Source organism: Atractosteus spatula, chromosome 20, assembly GCF_055471065.1.
Source record: "Atractosteus spatula isolate fAtrSpa1 chromosome 20, fAtrSpa1.hap1, whole genome shotgun sequence".
Taxonomy (NCBI): Eukaryota; Metazoa; Chordata; class Actinopteri; order Semionotiformes; family Lepisosteidae; genus Atractosteus; species Atractosteus spatula.
In genome coordinates this window covers 7,287,396-7,312,428 of record NC_142725.1, presented here as the reverse complement: position 1 = coordinate 7,312,428, position 25,033 = coordinate 7,287,396, and the positions used below count along the sequence as shown (strand labels likewise).

At 38.1% G+C, this 25,033-nt stretch overlaps 1 protein-coding gene across 1 annotated transcript; it reads left to right on the top strand.

The window, feature by feature from the left end:
• Positions 1-6,575: 6,575 nt before the first annotated feature.
• On the top strand, positions 6,576-17,268 carry LOC148817454 (trypsin-like). The gene is made up of 5 exons (XM_088938067.1): positions 6,576-6,630; positions 9,448-9,598; positions 12,293-12,434; positions 15,253-15,513; positions 17,113-17,268. Exons 1-5 carry the CDS (start codon positions 6,576-6,578, stop codon positions 17,266-17,268), a joined length of 765 nt encoding a protein of 254 aa, XP_088794193.1.
• Positions 17,269-25,033: the final 7,765 nt, after the last annotated feature.

Below are 25,033 nucleotides of genomic sequence, written 5' to 3'. Positions count from 1 at the left end.
TTGTTGCAAAGTCAACTTTGCAACATTGTCTGAGGGACCTTATAGACATTTGCATTTATTCAGAAGTCATGTGAGCAACTATTATTGCACACAGGTAGAAGCCAATAAACTAGTTGTAGGATGGTTGTACTGTATATCTGAACCAGTTTAGGTAATAATAAAGGGGTGAATTCTTGCACAATCAGCATTTTAGTTTTTGATTTATTCATGTTTCATTAAGATCTTTAATGTAAACATCAACATTTTCATAGCATTTCTAATTTAAACAATGAATGGAACATCATTGGAAGTGTTTTGCAAATAGCCTGTGAATTTTGCTTGGTAGAATCCTTCCTTGAAATTTTATTTTGTAGGTTTTAGGCACTTATTAAAGGAGGCAGGTGTTTTGGCCTCGATTATCTTGTGGAGAAGCCTCTTCAGGAAACACACACAGCTACATCAATGAATTTTATTAAGTTTCACCTTCATAAAGATTCCTTTTCACCTTTCAACTGTCACCCCCTGCAGTTGTCTCACTGCCAACTTTAAAAGCCCCCTGGTCCAATCCCCATCTACACCCTTCAGGATTTAAGTCAATCTCTTTAGTTTAGAGCAGAAAAGCCCTTTATGCCAGCTATATTTCATAACCCCCATCCACCCCCCACCAAGATCATGAAAAGTTATTTTTACTCCAAATCTATAATCTTTTTTATAACATGGCAACACACTTCATGTGTACAATTGCACCAACACTAGCTCTATTAGGACCCTGTGCTAAACAGCTCATGTCTTTTAGGATTGTAACATCCCAGTACTCCAGTATTCCTGCACCCCCTTTGAGATCTTAGCACTCTCATTGAGAAAATGGAGTGTACTCCTATCTTAATTTCTGAGAACACAAACATTTAAATAAAAGGTAATTCAGCACTCCCCTCACACAACACACTTCACTAGGCATGAGCCTTTTCAAATGAGGAGATGCACTGCTATATTACCAGGTAACAGGGCTTAGAGGAATGAGACAACTGCTCTCAGCCCTGGTCCAACAAACTATGTCTTAGCAGCACAGGTCTTTACCTGTGGGCTTAACAATTAATCACATTGCAACTTGGGTAAAAGCAACGATAGCATTTACTTCTCCCTTTCCAGATACCTCACCAAGAACTACAGGCCTTTAACCAGCCTAATACAAAAATAACCCCTATCTACAGACCTTAACACTTCTCTTCTGGACTGATCCCACTTGCTTCAGGATGTTCCTAAATAGTTATCACAGAGGTCCCTGACTCAGCTGTATTTTCCCTACTTCCATTCAGTTCCATTCAGATACAAAGTGACTCTCTGTTTCTGGACTTCTCTCTTTTATGAGCTTCTTGATTGAGTAGAGGTGTGGCTAATTCCACAGCACGCCTGTCCACAGCACTCTTCCCTCATGTGGAATGCCTTCCTTTCATTCACAGCCCAGGTGTGTCTAATTCTGCAGCTTTTTCTAGTTGCTCAGTGGCCATCTTGGCTCAAGGTCCCCCATTTTGTAAAACCAATAAACTACTTTAAATGTTTATGCACAATATTTTAACTTGTTTATATTACATTCTTTTGTTTTTGATTTTGTTCTGCCTTTTTTATTGTGAATGTGTTGTTGAGGTATTGCTATAATATCTAATATACAATATTTGTATATTCTGGTAATGTACTGTGAAATGCAAAGCACATGCAGTACCCTGCAAAGGTCTTAATTCTCCTGAAACAATAAAACATAAATAATAAACATCACAAATAAAATAAAAATGTACAGATTAGGTCATGTTTATTAATTTAAAAAACAAAATGTAAATATTAATATTTAATGTTTTTAATAGCATTGCTCAGAACAAAGTCATCTTTGTCAACATTGATTTAAGTCTATTCAACGCATTTTTGTGAAATCCCTGTAGCTAGTATTTTGTAAATCCTCCTCCGGCAGATATTACACCGTCTAGATGAGTCCTGTGGTGTGATATGAGGACTCTATAGAATAGAGACTAGTTCTGAGGCCTTTAGATCCGTTTGCTTCTGTTAATGAACTACCATCCTGACTTAGGATCATAAATGGATGACAGGATTGAGGTCTGTCTGTAGGTAACCATTCCTTTCTTGATTCGGGTCTATGTGTTTGGATCATTTGGAATATTCGTTTTTGGCCGAGCTTGACCTTCTTGGCAGAAAAAAGTAGCTGACTTTCAAACATCTCCTGGTACAAGTTGCAGTTCATGATTTCCCCTATTTTGACATGGGATCCAGGAACTATAGGTAGAAAAGCATCCAAAAAACATGATAGACCAGAACCAGTTAGAGTCCGGAGCATATTTCTAGGCACAATTTTACCATGAAAATAATTATTAAGGTTTACTGTATATTTTTATTTTGATATTATTTTATGTATTTTTAGTTAATTTCACACCAAATATAATAGTAAAGTCACAATTGCACATTAACATTAATAACATTTAATATTAAAACTGAAATTATTAAATTACAAATATCTTTTCTAATTTCTATTCTAAAGCATTTTCATGGAATCATCAATTAATGGTATGTTTTCAATCTTTCACTTCCTTATGACAATTACAAATTCAAAATAAAACATTTAACGTAAATACATATGCAAATGTGCTTATATACATCTAAACAAATATAAAAAATAATTTATTTTCCATTTATTTCGCTATCTTCATTTATAAATTTTAAAAATACTTACAAACTTCATCATCCATCATAATGCTTTCCCATTTGGACAAAATTAATCTTTTAAATTATAAATCCAGAGTTTATAAATCTAGGGATCCACAGATCAATATAATGTCATTTAAAAATTTTGGACTTCAAAAGTGCCAAATCTCATTACTTATTTAAACCACAAGGTGTCTCTCGACTGCTTCCAACTCTCCACCTGAACGGAAACGCAGTCATTTCCATTGGTCTGGTCTTTAAATTTTAAAGAAGCACCGTTCTTCTATTTTTGGAAGTGATGGGAAGGTGCCTTTTTTACTATGGCGCCAGTTTCTCAAGATCACTGGGAGTGCTCATCTTAAAATGTATTCTCTTTCACAAAGTACCCCCAACCATCCCTTTATCTACAACCCCCCCCGGTACCTTAACACAAAAATAAAGTTTTTATACAATTAATGAACTCAGAATGATTCACCAATACTAAAGATCGTGTTAATGAGAATATGTTTCTTGGCATTGTGTCTCTCTTTTGAAGTTATTTTTGACATCTTCAATGTCCAGTGAGATGGAACCCTTGTGAACATGGGACACTGAAACGCATTTCATTGTTCTGAACAGAACATATTGCTGCACACACATTTTCCATGTCATTACATGCATGATTTTGCTTGAAAATTGTTGTTACAGCTGGATTCTCCATGCGTTGGGAAACTTTCTATCACATGATGAAATACTTCAAATGGATATATGCACATTCCCCCTTGGAAGAGAACCTCTACCTCTATTATATCCTAATATTTGCCCATATCCTTTCTTTTCTCCTCATTAAAGATGAGCTACATAAATGTCCACTTTTGCTGAAATGTCTAGTCATTCTTAAATATTGATTTGGCTTTCTCCTCACATTTAAGCTCATCCGAAGATTTTTAACTGTTATTATCAGGAGTCAATTCAATTTAATTGAATTTATTTTGATATAGCACCTTTCACAACAAGGTTGCCCCAAGGCGCTTAATAATGCACTTGACGATACAATTTGTCAATAAAAATGTCAATAAAGTCACATTAAGTATAGATATTGGGCTTTGTCATTGTTTGCAAGGCTGCTTTTCAAAATTATTCATTTATCCATTTCTGAAATATACACTGTAGTTCCTGTTAGGGTTGCTCATTGGCAGCAGCCATCCCGCTCAGACTTTTGTTCAGATCAAAACACTGCTTATGATTCACTGGTCAGTGTAACAGGAGCCGGTCCAGGTTCCCGTGAAGCATAGTTCAGGACCCTGTGCAGACGGTATAATCCAGAAGTAAGTGGAGAGGGATAACAGGGAAAAAATGTTGAGGATCAGGATGGGTTGACAGACAGGGGGGCGTGACAACGGTGGTCCGGTGCTCAGGGGGCGTGACACAGGCAAACGAGTCCAAACAGTCCAAAGGGGGAATCCGGGGCGCAGTCCAGGGTCCAGGAACCGGAGATCCATCCAAGATGAGACAAACAAGGTTAAAATCCAGAATGGGATCTGGAACAGAGACAGGGAATAAAACCAGGGCAAGGAGGCCAGGTGCTCCGAGCCCCGGACTCAGGTGGTCAGGACGCCGTGATAAAGCCTATGCCGTCGGGTCTCTCCTGAACCCGCTGGTAGGGGGGCTTCCAGGAGCGTCCATCTCCCGATGCTGAGCCAGGAATAGCGAGAGCGCCAGGCTTAAATGGTGGCATACTAAACAGAGGGCAGGTGCACATAATCAACTAAAATACGAGAGGATCGGAGGAGGGATATCGATCTGGACAGTCAGTTGATAAACAACAAATCAACAATTCACAATCAACGTCAAGTCAAATATGTTGACTACAGGTGACACAACGAAACATGATAGTTATTTTGCATTAGGTGGGAGCAATCCTATGGTAACCTATCAAGTACATACAAAGTTAAAATGTCCTCCCCACTGCTTTGACAACAGTATTATCTAAAACATCGATCAACCACAACCCCCATGGATCTGTTCTTCTTTATCAACCAGCTGACCCACTGGAAATCAGAGACACATATGTTTTTTTTAAATGCTGCTATTTTTTAAATGCTGCTATTATCGATTACTTTTATCGTAAAAGTGGCAAAACATAATTATTAAATGTATACTGCTACATGCTTCCCTTCTTCAAGAAAGACGCATCCAATATTTCCATTTCAAATTTCCAGTGACCTAGAGACTGTCAACAAGAACCAGAGACCCATTTAACTGAAGCGGCAAGCATTCAGCTATCCAAGAACTAAAACCGTGACACCAAACACAGATCTGCAGAACTTGAAAAACAAAACCATTCCAAAAAGAAGGTAAAGAGGCCCTTATCAATCATGGCCTCCTAATAATCCCCATCTATGAACTGGCTTCATCACTCTGCTCTCCTCCCCACTGAGAGCTGGTGTGTGGGGAGCGTTCTGGCGCACTATGGCTGCCGTCGCATCATCCAGGTGGGGCTGCACACTGCTGGTGGTGGAGGGGATCCCCATTACCTATAAAGCGCTTTGAGTGGAGTGTCCAGAAAAGCGCTACATAAGTGTAAGCAATTATTATTAATTAGTTTCTTTTTTAGCACTTTCTAGTTCTAAATACGAATTCTACATTCATCCACATTACTCTTCATCAGCCAACGTCGTTAATTACAGTTAGGTTCTGCTTCAACGCTTATTGACTACGCATTGTAGTCTGACCAGATCAGCACTTCATAATTCATCATTTTCTCAATGGGATTTACACCCTTTTTGTATTTTTCCCTTTTTCTGTATCTGATACTCTATTCTATTATCCTCAGCCAGGAACACAGTAGCATTTAATTTCCAGTTACTCAGAGTCAACAATCACAGGTGAACAAGAATCAAGGGAGAAAATGAAATCAAAACACTGAAGGATATAGCCCTCTTTGTTATGTAGTAGGTCAGTTCAATTTAGGTGACATATGCAGAGACATAGAGGATATACAAGACAGGAGGATATTATTACACTATAAAAGCTAAAAGGAAGTTTCCAGGCCACCAGTTTGCAGATTTTTTTAATGCGCTGCAGGAAGTGGTTGGTGAGTGTCCGCACTGAGTTTTAATTTTTGTTCTCAATGGTTTTTACATGCAAATACACACACAGTACGCATAACCTGCTACTGTTTCTTTTATGAAATGCTGAATTTAAAAAAAACAAGCAATGTGAAAAATATAATTTATTATCTTTACTAACATCTTTCTGTGTTGCTGTTTTTTTCATAAATTGTTCCATTTGGAGGCATTACTTCTGTAGGGGGTTTGAATCTGATGTTTTAAACCTTCCGAAGGTTTTTAGCACAATCTGGTTTATCGCACTTTCTGAATGTTTGATTGTCTTAAAGCTTAATCGTTATGAAGTGCAAATTTTGTTCACTTTTTTTCCTCAAAAAATAAACCTGATATCTTTTTGTTCTGTTTAATTTTGATGTTAGTGGTTTTATCAGTGCCTTATTAGTGGTAGTCTTTATTGGGAAACCTGCCAAGCCCATTGTCTTTGCTATCTGAAAAAAACTCTCAACAGTGTAACACAGTCCGCTGGACATTAATTTGTATTGGGGAAGCCCTAGAAAAGGAAATATGCAAGAGGAAATAAACTATTAGAGTAGTTTCAGACAAGGAAGTGGAAATAATTGGTTCATCTCTGGCTGTAAAATGAACAAAATAAGGCCATGGTGATATTGATTCTAATACAGTATCGTGAATGTGATCCTAATCTTTAATTTTAATTTCAGGTTACCACCATCTTAACTGTTAGATTAATGTTTATACCTGGATCTTGTTATAAACTTCAATTTATATACTGTATATAACATTATAAACTATCTGGTTTTTATCTTAGGTGGGTTGAACATGGCCATATTCTTCCAGTACACCGCTGCCCTCTTTGTGACTCTCATTGTAAGAGGTAAGGAGCAAAAGGTTTATTTTCTTGCTTGTTATCTGCTTTGAAATCAAATACAATTATGGTTTGGTGTTAGGAAAGCACAATATAACCTGAGCCAATATGGAAAATGTTTTTTTTTCTACTATAACAAAACATTGTATTAATCACCTACAGTACCTGTCAAGCTGTTCATCGCTTGAACTGTATTCCTGAACGTGGTGGGTGATTCAAAGAAGGGAATGATAGGATCAAGGCAGGTTAGGGAGGGAGGGAAAGGGATTTGTTCTGTTCCAATTGCAAACTAAAAAGGTTGTTATCAGAAAAAATGATCATATGAGAGACAACAAAGGCAATTCACACCATTGTGTTGGAATATGCAGTAGATCATGTGTTATTAATGTTGAATAATGAACATGGTTTATTATATGTTTTTTTTACAACAATACTGTAAGTGGCTCTTATTTGAATGCACATTAAACTTTGCAAATGCAGACTTGCAAATGCTAGTAAAAATGTTTTAGTGAATTGACTGATATAACAGACTGACCTCAGCACTCACACCAAGATGTAACCAAGCTTTTTGGCAAAGCTGTAGAATAATAATAATAATAATAATTCCTTACAATAATTCCTTATATAGCTCTTTTCTGGACACTCCACTCAAAGTGCTTTACAGGTAATGGGGACTCCCCTCCACCACCACCAGTGTGCAGCCCCACCTGGATGATGTGACGGCAGCCATAGTGTGCCAGAACGCTCCCCACACACCAGCTCTCAGTGGGGAGGAGAGCAGAGTGATGAAGCCAGTTCAGAGATGGGGGTTATTAGGAGGCCATGATTAATAAATGGCAGGGCGGAAATGTGGCCAGGATGCTGGGGTAATGCTCCTGCTCTTCTTGAGAAACACCTTGTGGTTTTTAATTACCACAGAGAGTCAGGACCTCGGTTTTATGTCTCATCCAAAGAACAGCGCCTTTTTACAGCACAGTGTCCCCGTCACTATACAGAAGGCTCACAGAGACCACAGAGTGAGTTCTCCCTACTGGTACCAATAATACCTCTTCCAGCAGCAATCTTAGGGTCACACCTGCTGAGTTTCAGTGGGCTGCCAGGTGATATATTATAGCTTCCGGCTGTTTTTATTATCGTATTTCTAAAAGTTGCTTTTTGAAGATTTCTGGTCTTTTTGTTTCGTGTTGGTTTTTTTTATTAAATGCTAAAACTCCCCCATTGGCTTGCATACATTGTTAATGTGATTGTTAATCCTTCACTAATGAGAGTCTAATGGATGGGAAACATGGCAGTGAAGGAGCTTGATCTCTGTACTGGTCATATTTCACTCATTATTCATTTTGTGAAAGAATACGACACCCAGAATGAATCACTGGTTCATCTAACAATCATCCATCCAAGGAAAAAATATCCTATAATCTCCAAACCAGCCACCCAACTAAAAAAATGCAAATGCACTGATTGCACAGTTTTGAGTTCATGCCATCATTAATAGTTTTCTGAGCTTTAATTAATAAATGGAAATTCATTAACAACATCATTCAGATATTAAGGAAGAAGTACAGATTTACTTTATGCAGAGAGAAGACAAGAAACAACGTTTCAGCTGTAGAAAAAACCTTTACTTGTTCCTTTGCAGTCTATGCATGCTGAAGCAGCTACCTGCTTGAACTTATTCAGATATTAATATTTCTGTCAAACAAATGATTGCACTCAAAATTACTCTATATACTATATTTATTTGTCAAACACATTTGCTGACGTTTAGAGAAGCATATTATATAAAAAGGCAATAATCTGAATCCAAGGTATTTAATTAGCTACACAAAAATGTGTTGCACGTTACCAGTACAGTACTATACCTAGTGTGGGACCAAAGCAGAATTATAAAAAATAAAAGTGCAGCAGAAAATGTCAGATTTATTTGTTTAATAATGGGATAGAAACCAGTCTGATATTAAAACAAGATGTGTTAGTGCAGTCTGGACACACTGAAACGAGAAGTGGGTAGAAGCCAGTGCTTTCTTAATAATAGTTACCCCAAAGACTGAGGAGCGTATAATTCTCCAACTCCAAGGCAAACTCCACTTCCTTTCTTGTTTAAAAAGCAAAGCAAGCACTGTATGTGAGCTAACTTTAGCAATATCACAGGTTTATGATGTTTAATGCAAAACGGGAATAGTGTAACGTGGTTATCCTCAACTTTACTGCAAACAAACACATCTATAATTACAATTTATTGCTTATTCCTTTGGCTGAAACTTTTGTCAAAGACACAAAGGGTGCAGATGGTATGAGGTGGTATATGTGTGCTGCTCGTCGGAATTAAGAAGTTTTAAGAGGGCAGGAGCTGCAAAAGACTTTGGACAGTGAGGATGACAGTGAAAGAGTCTGGCACCATAAGATAAGATAAGAAGCAGATAAGGAAGAGAGAAGACACAGAGTAATACGAGAGACTGTTGGCAGGTGAGAGAAGAGTGGCAAAGACAGTGGTTATCCAGGGCAAACGCTCCTAAACCGATACAAATAGTGGTGGAAAGGAATATCATGACAGGAGAGAGCAGAGGAGGGGCCAAAACAAGGAGACCAGCTTTGGACAAGCTAAAATTAAATACAAAGAGGTATTTGGTGCTGTGAAATGTCAAAAATCCTTCAAAATGGAGGTTATTCCTCACATGCCCCACCCATTGCATCACACAATGTAGTCTTTCACTCGATATTCCCACCAAGCGTCCATGCAATACCTTCCTTGAATGAAACTTTTGTTGCGTTCATGGAAAATGAACGCCAGAAAAATAATCTGTTGCCTTGTCCCATGATATTCAGGATCTTTTGAACTGCGGATCATTGGAGGCGAGGAAGTCACACCCTACTCATTGAAATACCAAGTGTCTATTCAATATGGAGGGCGGCACTATTGCGGGGGCACTCTCGTTCATCCCCAGTGGGTGGCGACGGCGGCTCACTGCTGGAAACCGTAAGTCACAATAAATGTTTTTGCCGATGGAAACCCGGTAAGTGAAGAAGCTGAGGCGACATTGTGTATGAATAAGGAACTTGACAGGAACAATATCTCCACCCGTCTTCCTGGTTTTCCACCATTGGGAATACCCTTCTTTATTGATAGAGAGTGTTACATAAATCTCCAGATGGCAGAGGCAAATTCAGCAGGAGCTTCATGCAAATGCATTTCCTTTCTTCAGAAATGGTTATTTGGAGACTTAACAGAGATTTTGTCGTTTCTTTAGACGGGTTACATGATTTTATTGTTAAAAGTGTCTCACACTGTGTTTTTGCACTTCAAGACATAACATATGTTGGTAACCTTATCAGTAGGAAAACAATTAAGCACCCCTTTAGAGCTTTAAAAACCAGCTACACTTTCTCTAATTTGACTGGTTCTTGCAAACAGAGGTGAACAGTGAATTCAAACTGAAGTGATGTATCATACACAGGCCTTCTTGAGTGATCTTATTCTACTTTACATTATTCATAATAATATCAAGTTATGAATAAGTTATTTATCCAGTGGCTAACCGCTGGCAAATGGCATTGCTTTTTAAAATCTATTTTTCATAAGCACAGATGCATCAGAATGAATACTACAAACCCAATGACTAAAATAACTTTAAATCCTTTCTTAATATTGATTCTATCATCTACAGTACAGTAAGCTTATTTTTTTAAGGGAAATTATGAAAAACGCAGAAAACCTTTGTCGTTATGTGTAATTGTAACATGTTTTGTGTTAGAAAATGATTAATAGCTAATTAATCTGTGCAGAGCTGGGTTTGACTGCTGAAACATGCTGAAACATGGCAGTGCAGTATAGCTGTACAGTGGGCTGAAAATTTATTTTATGGATTGGGTTCTCTTTTGATTAATGGAATTACTGTCACACTGGTGTGGTTCTGCCAGAGAACTGCAAATTTATGCTTTTATTTTTTTTCCCTTTCTGACTGCGTCACTTTCATTTCTATATTTCTGGGAATTGATTTGCTTGTCATAGTATTAAGAGATGAAAGCTTTCTTTATTAAATTGTTTTTTGTAATTAGGGAAATCTTATAAATCTTAAGTTCCCTTGTTTCTCTGTTGTAGCTAGACTTTCTAGTGATAACACAAAAAACAATGCTTTGGATTTAGGCCTGGTACAAGGCAATTAAGCCTGTTTTAAAAAAAGACATTTTTTTCAATTTTTTTAATTATTTTACTTTACTCTCTCAAGTTTTAATATTTATGTAATTCATTTTATTTCTCTGTCTTAGACCTAGAAATCTGTCATTTTTTATTTTAAACAGATAAAGCATTATTGTATTTCACCTATGCAAGCATAAAAACATAAATTTCCATCACTATGCTCTAACAGGAAAGCAGGTGGTTTAATAAAGTTTGAATACTCCCTGTTGGTGGATAAAATAAAAAATGGTAACTGAAAACAAGGTTCCCTTAATAACAGTTATAACTGTTTATGGTTTTCAGTAAAACAGAACAAAACCATGAACATGCAATATCTACAGTATAACAGATGTATATATTTCAAACACCACAAAATCTCTAAGCAATTAATGACAAAAACTATCATTATGGTTGGGGGTCAGATCTTTGACTGTTTGTATACCAGACTCCCAGTAATCAGATGTCCTGCCAGGGATGTCCCACATCCCTGCTCAATAGCAGGGTTAATAGGGTGGTCAGCAGGTCCCAGATCAACCAGACACCTTCAGCCAAGCCAGGTTCCAATGCTTCTTGCTTCCAATGAAAAGGCAAGTTGAACAATTATTCAAAAAAGTTGCTGTATATATTGTACTAATAATACATCAAATATACAGCTTAACTACTATTAGGCACTATTAAATTAAAATGAGTTTATAACAAGAGTTAGATCCAAATTTTGCCCACTTCTGTTCTCTTACATACAGTTCCTGTATATATCTATATCACACCCAAGTCTTCCTTTCACACTTCTGTCTCACATCCTTCCCCATCTACACCCTTGCAGCAGCTCCCTGGCTCATTCCTTTCAATAGTGCAGGGGGTTTGGGCAGCCTCATCCTCACAGCTGGGCGGGGGGAGTAACACCAAGTACGCTCTTCAAAATTTCATTCCACTATCACATTCATTAGAATCTAATTGAACTAACGACTTAAACTGTTGCACAAAAATAACATCTGCAATAACAATAGTTTGGATTTGCTCTATTTATTCATTTTAATTGCTGTAAATTTGCAATTACCCACATTGAAAATATGATGGCTAATTCAGACCTTCCTTAATTGTACAGACTCTTTGTAAGAGCTCAGTAAGGAGGATCAGCCCTTCTGACCGTCTGATCCATGTGATCTTTGGTTGACAATAAAACCAACAACGCAATTCTCCTTTGTTTAATACAATTACATTAATTTGTTTTCAGTTTAATTTGTTTTGTGGTTCTGATCACCACAAACCCTTTGTTACACCAATGATCCATGAAAATGATGTGTGACACACAGTGGCATTGGGATTGAATTTCTATGTGGAAAATGTTATCTAAATGTTAGAAATACAGTAAGAAGAAAAGGCCACACTTTGCCACCTTTAACTGTACATGTGAATTTAGCATGATTTCCGAAAGGCTATTCATTAAAATATTTTATACCTGATATTAAATCACTCATATTGTTTATTTCACAGGAGCTATTTGATCCAAGTTGTTTTAAGTGAGCACAACTTATATGAAGACGAAGGATTTGAGCAGGTGCTCAATGTCTCTGACATCTTCACTTACAATTACTACAACCCCAGGACATTCAACGGTGATATCATGCTTTTGAAAGTAAGCACCACTTGTGATTAATGTGATGGGTTCAATCTTAATTTTCAAGACATTAAATGCAGTATGAAAGTATTGGCGAAGACCAAATTTACTGTAGCGATTAGTTTCACCTTATTCACTACGATTACAATGGTCCTAACTGAAACAGGGTTGAGCGTATCAACTGAAGAATTCACAAAACAATGAAATAAACTTAATATGATTGTTGCAATTGTTTCACTGCCACAGCAGTGTACATGGCCCAGGTAACCAAGACAGCTCTTTCTGCACATAGCTACTCTTTTAGAACCTGTTAGTACTGACACCGTATGTTGATCACTGAAAGATTCTTCAGATCATTGGGGTCATTGGGAAATTTTGTACCTTATGTTTGTCAGATTGCTCTTTGTCCCAGGTGAGTTCTATAGGGTCTTCTAACAGAGCATTGTGGGAACTGGGACGCTCTGCATTCTGTAAGCATGCTATTGGCAGGAAGGAGATCACGGTTACAGCTGCCTCTGCTGGGGAAACATGGAAATGCACCGCAGAAAAAAGCATGAATGTTTTTCATCTCCAGTGATATTATGAAGTGATAACAGTTACGGATGGTGATTCAGAGCCAGCAACTGTTTCCCCCCTTATTATTACCTGAAAGTAGAATTCAACTTAATTAAATGAATGGAATGTAATTGCATTACATTTTCCTGAATTAAACATTTCAAACTGTACCTGTATTCTTGGGGTGCCATCTGCATGGAATTTATTTGCTCTCCTTGTGTTCATGACGGTTTTCTCCAGGTGCTCCAGTTTCCTCCCACAATCCAATAACAGACTGGTAGGTTAATTGGCTTCCTGGGAAAATTGGCCTTGGTGTGAGGGTGTGCATATATGTGTGTGTCGTGCGGTGAACTGGCATCCTGTTCAGGGTTTTGAGCCTGTTGATTGCAGAGTTGGGTACTAACATCTTCCGTGGCCCCATACTGGATAAAGCAATCAGAAAATTGGCAGATGGAGAGGGGTCACTTCATTATAGAGCTGTGTACGGCTAGGGCATACTACTGCAAGCAGCTGTGGAAAGTTAGAAAAATGCAAGACTGATGCAAGAGAGGTGGGGCTGAACGTTTGCAGCTGCCAGTGTCCGGCAGCTGATGTGATGACCCTGAATAACATTAGCAGAAATAAGGATTTAGAATGGCTAAACTGAGCCACATGAGGATGAATCCATGTAGAAGGAAGAAGAGACTGAGGAGTGCTCCTGGTGAACTTCCTTGGAAGAGCCCAGAAGGGAACATCAGCAGAAGGCCCTGACAGGGGGAACGTACAAACTCCACACAGACAGCACCCCAGCTAAACCCAGGGCCCCAGCGCTGTGAGGCAGAAATGCAAACTACTGTGCTACATTCCTGCCCTTCTTTCTATTTTGTTTGGCTTTAAAACTGCTGTGATTGACAAAAATAGCATTTGACATTTAATAGAAACGGTTACTGGCATATTTATGAATTGCACATTCCACATATGATTTCTTTTTCATTACCTGCTGAACATATTGTGATTCTGCTGGAGTGTCCCTGCTGGCTGTCTCAGTGGAGCTTGTTAATTACAAACCTTGCATCTGTAAGGTTTTCTCAAAGGTTTAAACCATTGCAAAACAAGGTACAATATATCTTTGTGTTAATACCTGCTTTCATTGTTTCTCAGATTCAATGTTAAAAAAAGACAGCAAGAATGGAAAAATAATTAGGGGACCACTGGCAAAGTATCACAGATGTGTGATTTAATAATTAAAAGCCATCTTAGGCACAGACAGACTCCACCCTTAACAAAGGTGGCATGAGGGATCTATATACTTAAAAATGAAATTCAGGAATTCAAGCACCATGCATTATGTGGCTTTATTGCACAGGCTTTGCAGATTTTAGAACAAAACATACTTGTCAGAAGCCTTCCCCCAGACTGCTGTCAAAACCCAAACCCCACTTTCAGGCCCTTTATATATGAAGCACACACATCACACCAATGTGACAATGTGCATTTGCAACTCATCACAACTGATCGAACTCTTGTCCATTGTGTCTGTTTCCAAAAGTAGAGGTGTTTATAACCCTGTGGTGGCAGATCAGCTGTTATAACCGTACCCTCAAAGACCAGACTGCTACATTTCCCCCACCCGGCTCAGACCAACTGGAAGAGAGTTCGCCTGAATCCACCCGGCTCTATGAAATTGTTGATAGGCTGTGGAAAGAGCATCACTGATGTCCTGGTGACGTCCTCCTCCCCTCAGACAGAGGCTGCAGAGAGAGCATCGTCACTGTCCTGTAGTCCATTAATATAAAGTACTAGTCATTTACGAGAGTTTGGTAGGCAGCTATCCTTTTCTCCTTTCTATTTCAAAGCTGGGTTCTGGCTTAACTCTTTAAAAGGTAATTCATCTTGATGCTCGCAGGTCAGGTAAAGCCATTCTAAAACATCCACAGCTCACGTTTTACCTAAAACTATTGTTCGGCAGCTCAGCTGACTTGATTCTTTGCCCTTAATGCTCCGTTCCTCCATTATCAGAAAGCCACTCATCCCTGGAAGGAATCTGGTGGCAATCTGTAGCCTTATCCCAGAAGCAGAGAGGTCATCAGACAAGACCCTGCAGTGCACAAACACAGAGAAGGCCAATTTAGAGACGCCACTTAGCCTGAACAGCATCTCTTTGAAAAAGCCCACATGTACCCAAGGATAACATGCCAACTCCACACAGAAAGGTGCCCCAGCCTGGACCCTAGCTGGCTATCACCATGCCTGTATTCCAGACTGCTAAATTATGTTTTTTCGTATGTGTTTCCTCTTTCAGCTCAGCTCCCCGGCTCATCTCAATGCCTATGTCCAGCCAGCCGCCCTGCCACAGCCCTACAGCACCGTCCCTACTGGGACGACCTGCACCGTGAGTGGATGGGGGGTGACACACGTATACAGCTACACGCTGTCTCCTGTGTTGCGCTCCGTGGATATTGAAGTGATAAACCCTGCGGTCTGTAATTATCAGTACTATGGGAAGGTCACGGCCAACATGATGTGCGCTGGAACTTACACAGGAGGAAAAGACTCGTGTCAAGTGAGTTATTCGTTTTGGCTTCACTTCCCCCAAATGTGCTTCACGTACTGTACTGTACCTTACATAATGTCATGTTTACTTCTGCTTTAATGTTATTAGACAGATTCCAATATTAAATATGGAGATGAACAGTTAGAAAAGACGGCAGACATGTGAGCCATTTGGCTCGTTTGGTTTTTATTTGCTACTGTATGTAGTTTAAGAATCTCATTCAGAACCTTTCTTGAAAGAAGCCATGCTATCAGCTTTAACAACACAGCTGAATATCTCGTTCCAGACTCCCATGATATATTTAGTAATGTTCTCAGAAATTTCCCTGTAATTCACACTATTATCCTCGATTTTGTCTGGTTTGATTCTTTTAAAAAAAGTCAAGGGGATGTAATATGGAGAAACAGGTCAGATTATCTTCAAACCTAAAAAAGAACAAGTCCTGACGTTACTCCCCTCCCTCACCCACATTTCTCTTTGTCCCATTGTTCAAGATCCTGTATCTTTTTGTGTCCTGGAGCAAAATGATTAAAAAATAATTTTAAAAATCAGTTTTAAATGATTTAGAAATAACTACATACAGTATCAGTCTACATTACCATGTTGTTGTTCCATCCATTTTTAAACGGCTTTATCCAGTTTAGGGTCACGGTGAAGACAGAGCCTATCCGGGAAACCAATGGGAGCAGGGCAGGATACACTCTGGACGGGACGAGAGTCTCTCATGTGGCGCACACAGACACAAACACACTTACACCAGGGCCAATTTTCCCAGAAGCCAATTAACCCACCAGCATGTCTTTGAACTGTGGCTGGAAACCCATATGAACATGGGGAGAACATACAAACTCCACATAGACAGCACCCCAGGATGAGATTTGAACCCAGGGCTCCAGCACTGTGCCACCATGCTGTCCTCCCTATGGTTGTTGTCAGACTATTTTTTTTTCTGCTATACGTTTGCAAACCAAAAATGATGTCAAATGTTGGAGTTTTCATAGAGGTTTTCACGATCATAACCCCCACCTTCCAAAGACATGCTGACTAGGTTAATTAGTAAATTAAGATACTTTATGGTCTGATTTCGCAGAATTGTTTCTGCATCCAAATGGCTGAGCTGAGCTTTACACATAATAAAGCTTGCAAAAGTTACAAACATTACAAGTAATACTGCATTACATCACATTACAGACATCGTCCCATACACAGGCATTACACACCACTTTTACAGGAATCCAGACACTAGAACTTGTAAATTTACTCCCTCACAATCACTCTAAGCCTCTATATTTGCCCTACTTTTTTGCACATACTCCACTGATTGCACTTTGCCCATGAACCACTACTCCTTTATTGTGTGCGTCCTGTGATGGGCTGTCATTTCTGCCTCATGCCCTATTCTTTCTGAATAGGCTCCAGTCTTGTCTTGTGTCTTGACAGGAGTCAGAGGGCTGTCTAATAACAGGCGCATGGAAGTTCTAATGAGAATTGCAAAGGAGAATAAAACAGTTGTTTTAAATGTAATAAAGCTGTACAACACTGAAGATTATGAATCCAATAATCCCTTTACTCGAGAATAACACTAAAACAATGTATTTCTTCCCACAGGGTGACTCAGGAGGACCGCTGGTATGCAAGGGTGTATTAGAAGGCATAGTCTCATGGGGAATAAGCTGTGCTAACGCCATGTTTCCAGGTGTTTACACAAAGGTGGCAAACTTTGTGAGCTGGATAGAATGGATTATAAAAAACAACTCCAACTGAAACTTCTATTTTTTTTCTGCGGAGGTTAATGTGCAGGACTTTAACTGTTTCTCGACTTTAAAAGACTCTGTGTGCCTTTTGTACTCATTTGTACTGCTCTCCTGTCAATCGCTTGCAAATACTTGCTGACGGCCGCCTAGACACAAAACTCTAAAAATCGTTACTCCTGTTCCCGCTCTTTAGACAGATACGCTTGCATTCATATGACACAAACTACTCAATTCCGAAAAACAGACATACCAACAAGAGAAAACATGTAACTTTTTGTTTTCAGTATATTTTTTGAATAATTGGTGATCCATTTTCATAGAAGAATCTGTATGTACAGCCAGATTGAAATAGAAAACTGACCAGTTTATATTTTTCTTACTTCAGAGACCTCATTTATCAGCTGCCTCGGGGCAGGGGTGACCTTTAACAGAACTGCAGATTCTGAACTGTAAAATATAGAAAGCTGAGCTTTCCACGCTGTGCTAGCTCAGTTTAGAAGCGTCGCGCTGCCTGTTGGCCTTATGATAGATAAGCAAATGTTCTTTTCACTTCTTGAACTCTTGCTGTGTGATTGTCTCAAAAAAAGAAAATCAATCAATAAAATGAAAGCCTTGAAATCTTCACTGAATACTTCCTCCTAATTCTCTTTATTTACTCCTTGTTTTGGGATTTAAAAGCAACATGTCTCGGTTTTAACTGGCAAAAAAATAATCCACTGTATTTATTTGCACACACTTATCTCTCACCCTTTATGTTAAAATCCTGACATGCACATGTATTGAAACAATAGAACTTTTCCAGTTGCAGGATGCCTCTCTAAATTTAAATACAACACTGTTTTAATCATAATAATTCCTTACAATTATACTGTATAGCGCTTTTCTGGACACTCCGCTCAAAGCACTTTACAGGTAATGGGGACTCCCCTCCACCACCACCAGTGTGCAGCCCCACCTGGATCATGCGCCAGTACGCTCCCCACACACCAGCTACCAGTGAGGAGGAGAACAGAGTGGTAAAGCCAGTTCATAGGTGGAGATTATTACAAGGCCATGACTGGTAAAGGCCAGGGGGCAATTTGGCCAGAATGTCGGGGTAACACCCCTACACTTTTCGAGAAACACCCTGGGATTGTTAAGGACCACAGAGAGTCAGGACCTTTGTTTTATGTCTCATCCAAAGGACGACACCTTTTTACAGTATATCCCTGTCACTATACTGGGGCATTAGGACCCACACAGACCACAGGGTGAGCGCCCCCTACTGGCCCCTCTTATAGCTCTTCCAGCAGCAACCCTGTTTTTCCCAGGAGTCTCCCATCCAGGTACTGGTACCAGGTACTCACACCTGCTGAGCTTCAGTGGGCTGCCAGCTGTGATATGGCTACTGGCCACAAACCAGGAGACTGAACCTAGATCTCTAGAAAGTGGTAAGATAAGATCACTTTATTGGCCATATACAACTTCTTGCTTTAAGAATTTGTAGACCCCAACTTGCTCTCCATGAGACACACAGACAGGGAGAGAGAAGCTTGGGGTCAGAGCACAGGGTCAGCCATTTATACTGCACCCCTGGAGCAGCTGGGGTTAAGGGCCTTGCTCAGGGGCCCAAGAGAGTAGGATGCCTCTGCCGGCCGCGGGATTTGAACCAGCAACCTTCCAGCCACAGGCACAGATCCTTAGCCACAGAGCTACTGCTCCTCTGTGAAAGGAACTCACCAATGGGGTAGTGGATTCTCACTCTCACTTATCTCCTTGTGCCATATTAGTCCCATGCAGCCTCTGCACTGTTATTCTAAGGGGCTGAAGTTGGGACAGCAGGGTTCAGGTGTATTTCATTTCAAACTCAGGCCAAGATCCTTGAAGACAGTTTCTGGATCTTTGCACTTGAAGAAAAAGCCATGGGGACAACAATATATTTTTTTTCCTTGAGGCTGGTCCCAGCGACTGGCAAACAGATGTGGAACCAAAGGGAAGTGGTTTTCTTAGCCCTGGGTTGTCAATGACAGAGATCACCCTGTCTTCCCCAAATCAGAAGGAAACACAGACAAACCCCTTGTCAATCTGGTACAGGGTCTTAGTAGGATGGAGAGCTTTGAGATGGTAATAAAAAAGCAGCATAAGCAGTTTAGGATTACTAAAACATAAAGTCAGTGATCTGATGACACTAGCAGCAATTTTATAATTTAAAATAAACAGCTAGTCCAAGAGATAATAAGTAGGTTTTCCCTATAAAAAACTATTTTTTACTATTGCGAAAACTCAGTTGTCCAATCATCTCTCCTCTCACAGGTGTGCCCAGAAAACACTTTGGGCTCCTATTATGAAGAGTTCTGTGCTAACAGGTCTTTCAACAGCAAAGACCTCTGCCCTTTGAAAGCATCCCATCTGTTCCTCATTGTAAAGGTACACTGCCATTTGGTAATAACATGCTGAAATAACAGGTGAAAAAAAAAAACTTTAGTAGGATTCAGTATTTTAAACGTTTTGAGATGAATTCAGTATTCAGCTGCACCCTAAAACTTGGACTCCCTAATACATTCAAAGAAAATCACATGGCGTTTACAGTTTAATAAAGTAAATTCTTGCTAAAATATCTTCTATCTTGAAACAGCAGCACACTGCAGAATCCTACAGGGAAAACATGGCAAATTATTTTATAAATATGCATTTATATACATTTGGGATGAAATTGGATGTCAGAGCAAAAGTTGTGTTAGGGTACTGTCCATGTTTAACTTTGAATACATACAGTAAGATGTCTATTAAATTATTGCATTAAATATATTATATTGCTAATCTTGGTTAAAAAGTCATTTAAAGCAGAAAGTGTTTTATCTTCTTTTATGGGGCAGGAATATATTTTCTCCATTCTCGTAAAATACCCTCCATGGCAGAAACCAATACCAACGGAGTTTCCATTGGACACAAGGAGAAAAAAACACTAAACTGAACCATAGACACAAACGCACACAATTGGGAGGGATCTGTCACACACACACCCACACACACACAATCCATCCCACAGGAACAAGTGGCAACACCCAAGGTCCTCAGATGTAGTTGGAGTTCAAGACCAGGTGACATCCCTAACAGAGGATGTATAATAGGAGTTTTCGGAATATATTAGGATCCAATTGGTATCAAAGATATCATTGGTAACTCTTTACTGAGCCTATTCATTTCTATTTGAGAGTGATCCATTTAAGTTTATGTGATTTTAGGTCATTTTTTGATATACTGCATGATTGTCTTTCCTGAACACCATATGGCTACTAATACTATTGTATTTCAATTGTTCTTTTACCCAACATAAACTCCAACCTTATAGTAACAACTAGTTCTATTTCATTTGTTGACATATTCGAACTGTATCAACACCCTCTTCCTTTTAATGGAATATGCGTGCTTTTTCCTTGTCACACTCTATCTGATACACTAGTCTATTCACCACAGTCAATAATGTAGGGGGGTATTTGATTTCTGGTTCACTGGAATCAACAAAGCCCAGTGAGTCTGACTGAAAAGAGAACTGAGAAGGCAAGTCATGATACTTTGTTACATACTAGCTCAGTCATTTTATTGTTTTGCCCAAACTCACTTTAGGTGACATATGCTATACGATAGAAGCAAGAAAGATATAATTACAGTATAAAAGCCAAAGATAAATTTCCAGGCCACCAGTCTAGAGACATTTCTAAGGCTCTGCAAGAAGTGTTTGGTGAGTACTTGGTTAAATTAATGTGTATCTTTCTTTTATGTTACCATGTAATATTTATTTGTGATCTTTTCCTGTTTCTAACAGATTATGTTAGATTGTTTTTTCCCATTTTAAGTCTAGTGTTTTAGTTGAAAAACTAATAATCCTGAACATCTACCTCAGGGACCTGTCAGATATGTTTGATTTTCCTTCCAGTTAAATAATAACTCGTACCTTCAACAATATTATTGATTTTCTAGAAACAGACACTTCAATCATTTCATTTAGCCAATTGAGTTTCTAAAAGGTTAATGTGTTTTTTTCCTGGCTTTCATTAATAAATTTTGTTAGATTCTGTTTAATTATAATTGTTTGGGGTTTTTTTTCCATTTTATTTCCAATGGTTGAATTGAAAAAAAATAGGAATTGTGAATGTCTAATTCAGGGACATTTTTAATTTTCCTCCAGGATAAATGATGATTCTTACCTTTATACATATTCTTAAATTTTGTTTTTCTAGCACAACCTGAGAACTGTCAGGTTCTTCCAAGTTCTGCAACACTATATGCTCCGTTAACTTGCTGTAACACTTTATCGCCCTTCTGTCATAGCTGGTACCAATGGATTTGTGAAAACTTTGTTCAGTGTTTGTCACGCAAAGATGAACAAAAATTAATTTAATTAATTTAATATTCATATTTTTACCCCGATGTTGTCGTTTTTATATTAGCAGAACCTTTTCTTTCAACACACAAGGAACCCATTTTTACTGTCCACCATGTAATACAGTCCGTCACATTGAGACAGTGGTGAGTTAAGATCTAAAAGTTTGATTGTTGTGTTTGAAACTATTCAAATAAAAAATCAAACTACAACTGCAAAAAGGATGAGATTTTACAGAAATCTTGGTGGTGGTAAACAAGGAGCTTTGGAGTTCCTTTTCCATCATAATAATAAATATTAATTCTAATAATAGCACTAAGAGAACTAACTAGTAACTAATGACTATTGACACAGACAGCAGATATTGTGCATTATGGTGATGGAAGAGCAGGGCTGACAAAACCTGACAAACTGGACATACAGTATAATTTGCATTAATACATCTCAGGCACATTTGAGTTCCGATATGATCGTTTAAAGATACTGATCAGATTAGGAGAACTCATGACCAATTTTATATGGAACCTGAATTGATGGTGCTGATAGTGTTAAATAAAGCTGTTGAAAGATTCTATAATTTACATGGTTTATTGTAAAAAAACCAAAAGAAACCTCCCAGTAACTATTTAAGGAAGTTTTTTTTTGCTTGTAATTTTAATTTTGAGAAACAAGATATACTGTGAATGTAACATATTTATGTACAAATAGTCAAACCACACAAGATTGGTAGATCTGCTGGTAAGGACAAAATATTCTATATAAATCTATATATAGAGCAATTAAATTGCCATTTGAACATTTAATGTTTCAGTAATGACAAAACATTTACTACTCAGTTAAAGAATCACTTCAACTTGAGTGTTCAATTTTAAATAAAAATTGTGTGGTGTGCTTTCATAATGGATACCAAATACTGCAGTAGTTTTGATGTATACAGCTGTCAATAAGGCAGTGATATAAAAGCTGGACTATTTTTATTATACTACAGTATAGAAATAAATCAAATGATTAATCATCTTCACAGATTTTCAGTTTACTGAATTTTTTTTAACTTTAACCACCAAAACTGGCATTCAGATCTCCTTTAACTTTCTCCTTCAGACAAGTTTGCTAACTTTCTGTTACATAATTGCCAAAATTCCAGCACTAAGCCTACACCCCAGAAGGCATCACCAATTCTTCCTTTGTGAAAATCCATTGGCATCACTATACAGACCAAAAAGCCAGACACTTCAACCATTTCATTTTGACTATTGAATTTCTAAATTATTTAATGTGCTGCTTTCTGGCTTTCATTTATGAATTTGTTGAATCTTTTTTTTTTTCATTTTACTTCCAATGCTTTAATTGAAAAAAGAGTTGTGAATGTCTCAATTTTCCTCCCAGATGATAAATAGTGATTATTACCTTAAGAAATATTATTAAAATTCAAACACTTTTTCAAACACTTTGTTTCAAACACTGTTTCAAACACTTTTTTCTGCAAGTTCTGTTCCTCCCTTTGTATTTTTTTACTGTAACACTTTATCCCCCTTGTATTATATAACACGTATTAACACATTTGTGAAAACTTTGTTCAGTGACTGTCATGCAAAAATGAATAACTGATATAATGTGTAAATGGTTACAGCAAACCCTGGGGAACTGGTGAAAGGATAAGGAGGAGGAGGACTAGAACGATAAATACTGATTATTAAAGTGCATGCTGTATTTTTTGACTCAACAGCACTAGGTGTGCATGGTGATCTTCATCATGATTTTGGTTGTTCACAGAGTGCTAGTTTGACTTAAACCAATAAGATTTTTCCAGTTTGATTTAAAACAATAAGGGACATTATGCACATACCATCAACTCATTTGCTTTTTTATCTCTCATGTTATCACAATTAATTACAACCACAATATGAGGAAGTGAGATTTATTTATTTCTCTGCTGTGCATAGATGAACGTTATATTAATGTATATAGTTAATGTATATGAGAAATCAAAACAAAATAAAGAAAAGGAATAGCACAATGTCGGCATTGCAAAAAACTGTCTAGCTGCTGCTATGGTATTGTTGGACATGATTCCATTTTCACCTAATGGTTATATTATAGAAAAAAATAGGTTTTGGGAGGAGGTTAATAAGGAATCTCACTTTCACACTCCTATGAATAAATACTCATTGGCTGCCACAACTCTGGACAGTTTTCAACTCCCCTCCCTCCAACCCCACTGCACTCTTCCAGCTGCCTCCCAGGTTAATTCCTCATAAGTAAGGAAGGTTGAGTCAGCCTTCAGCCAGCACTGGCATTTCCTCAGCCGGGAGAGTTAACTGAAGATTTAAGTGTGCTATCTATTTTGTATTCATAGGTTTGTTACGTAGTTATTAGACCACTGAATTTGGGGTGTCCTGATGTCCCCATCCTTATGTTTTGGCTGTCATTCCCTCAAGAAGGTTTAAACCCAATTTATATCTAAAGGTTCTTGATTGCTTGTCCTCTAAACCACATAATACTAGTTTGAGCCCAAAGCTCCTGAAGTTACATTTAACTATATGGAGTCATGGTTGGTAGTAATATTTCTATAGCCTTTGGTTATATTATTTTATTTTAATAGCTTAAAAACGTAATAATAACTACTGTATATACTATACCAACATAGTATATACTTTAATAACTATATACTGTTATATATAATAATAACTATACAGTAATAACTTAATAACTTTTATACAGTGTCTATAGAAATAAAACAAATCATTTTTTTCCTTTGTTTAGGCATGTTTAACATGGGCAAACTCTTCCAGGAGAGTATTATACTCATTTTGACTCTCATTGCAGAAGGTAACTTTTATTTCTTTACTATACAATTTAGCAGGTTCTTGCTCTCTGTCAGGGTTAAAGGAAAACTACAGACCCACCTTTTCAGACCAGTTATGAAATCTTGATAACAAAATAAGTTAATTGATTATGTGGTAAAGTTTTACAAATTCCGAATTAAGCACAAAATTGTGAGGTTTGTGAAAGTAATGTATTGTCGACATATTGTCACAAACACCTGGTATTGCCACGGGCGAAAGCGAGAGTTTGTGAGAATTGTGACGTGAAACTGCCCTTCCTGCTCACTAGTCACTGTATTGTAATGTGATGTACGAGCAAATAAGTTCAGGTTGTGCAACAGACATTTAACCTCAGAAAGTTAACAAGTAATTATATTTGTCAGCAATACTGTCTCAGCGTCAAAAGCTTATACTTCTTTTGGATTAAAAGAGATGTAATCATAAGGAACAAGTAATAGGTTTATTCCATGCTGAAAAGAGAAGTAAGAAAACACAATGTTTCGGCCATGGTGCCTTTTTCAGGTGTGAGCATCCTCACCCTCACACCTGAAGAAGGCTCCACGGCCGAAACATTGTGTTTTCTTTCT

Coding starts and splice junctions, on each gene's coding strand:
- LOC148817454 (XM_088938067.1), top strand. CDS start 6,576: ATGGCCATATTCTTCCAGTACACCGCTGCCCTCTTTGTGACTCTCATT. Junction 9,599..12,292: donor GCGGCTCACTGCTGGAAACC/GTAAGTCACAAT, acceptor TTTATTTCACAG/GAGCTATTTGATCCAAGTTG. Junction 15,514..17,112: donor GAGGAAAAGACTCGTGTCAA/GTGAGTTATTCG, acceptor TTCTTCCCACAG/GGTGACTCAGGAGGACCGCT.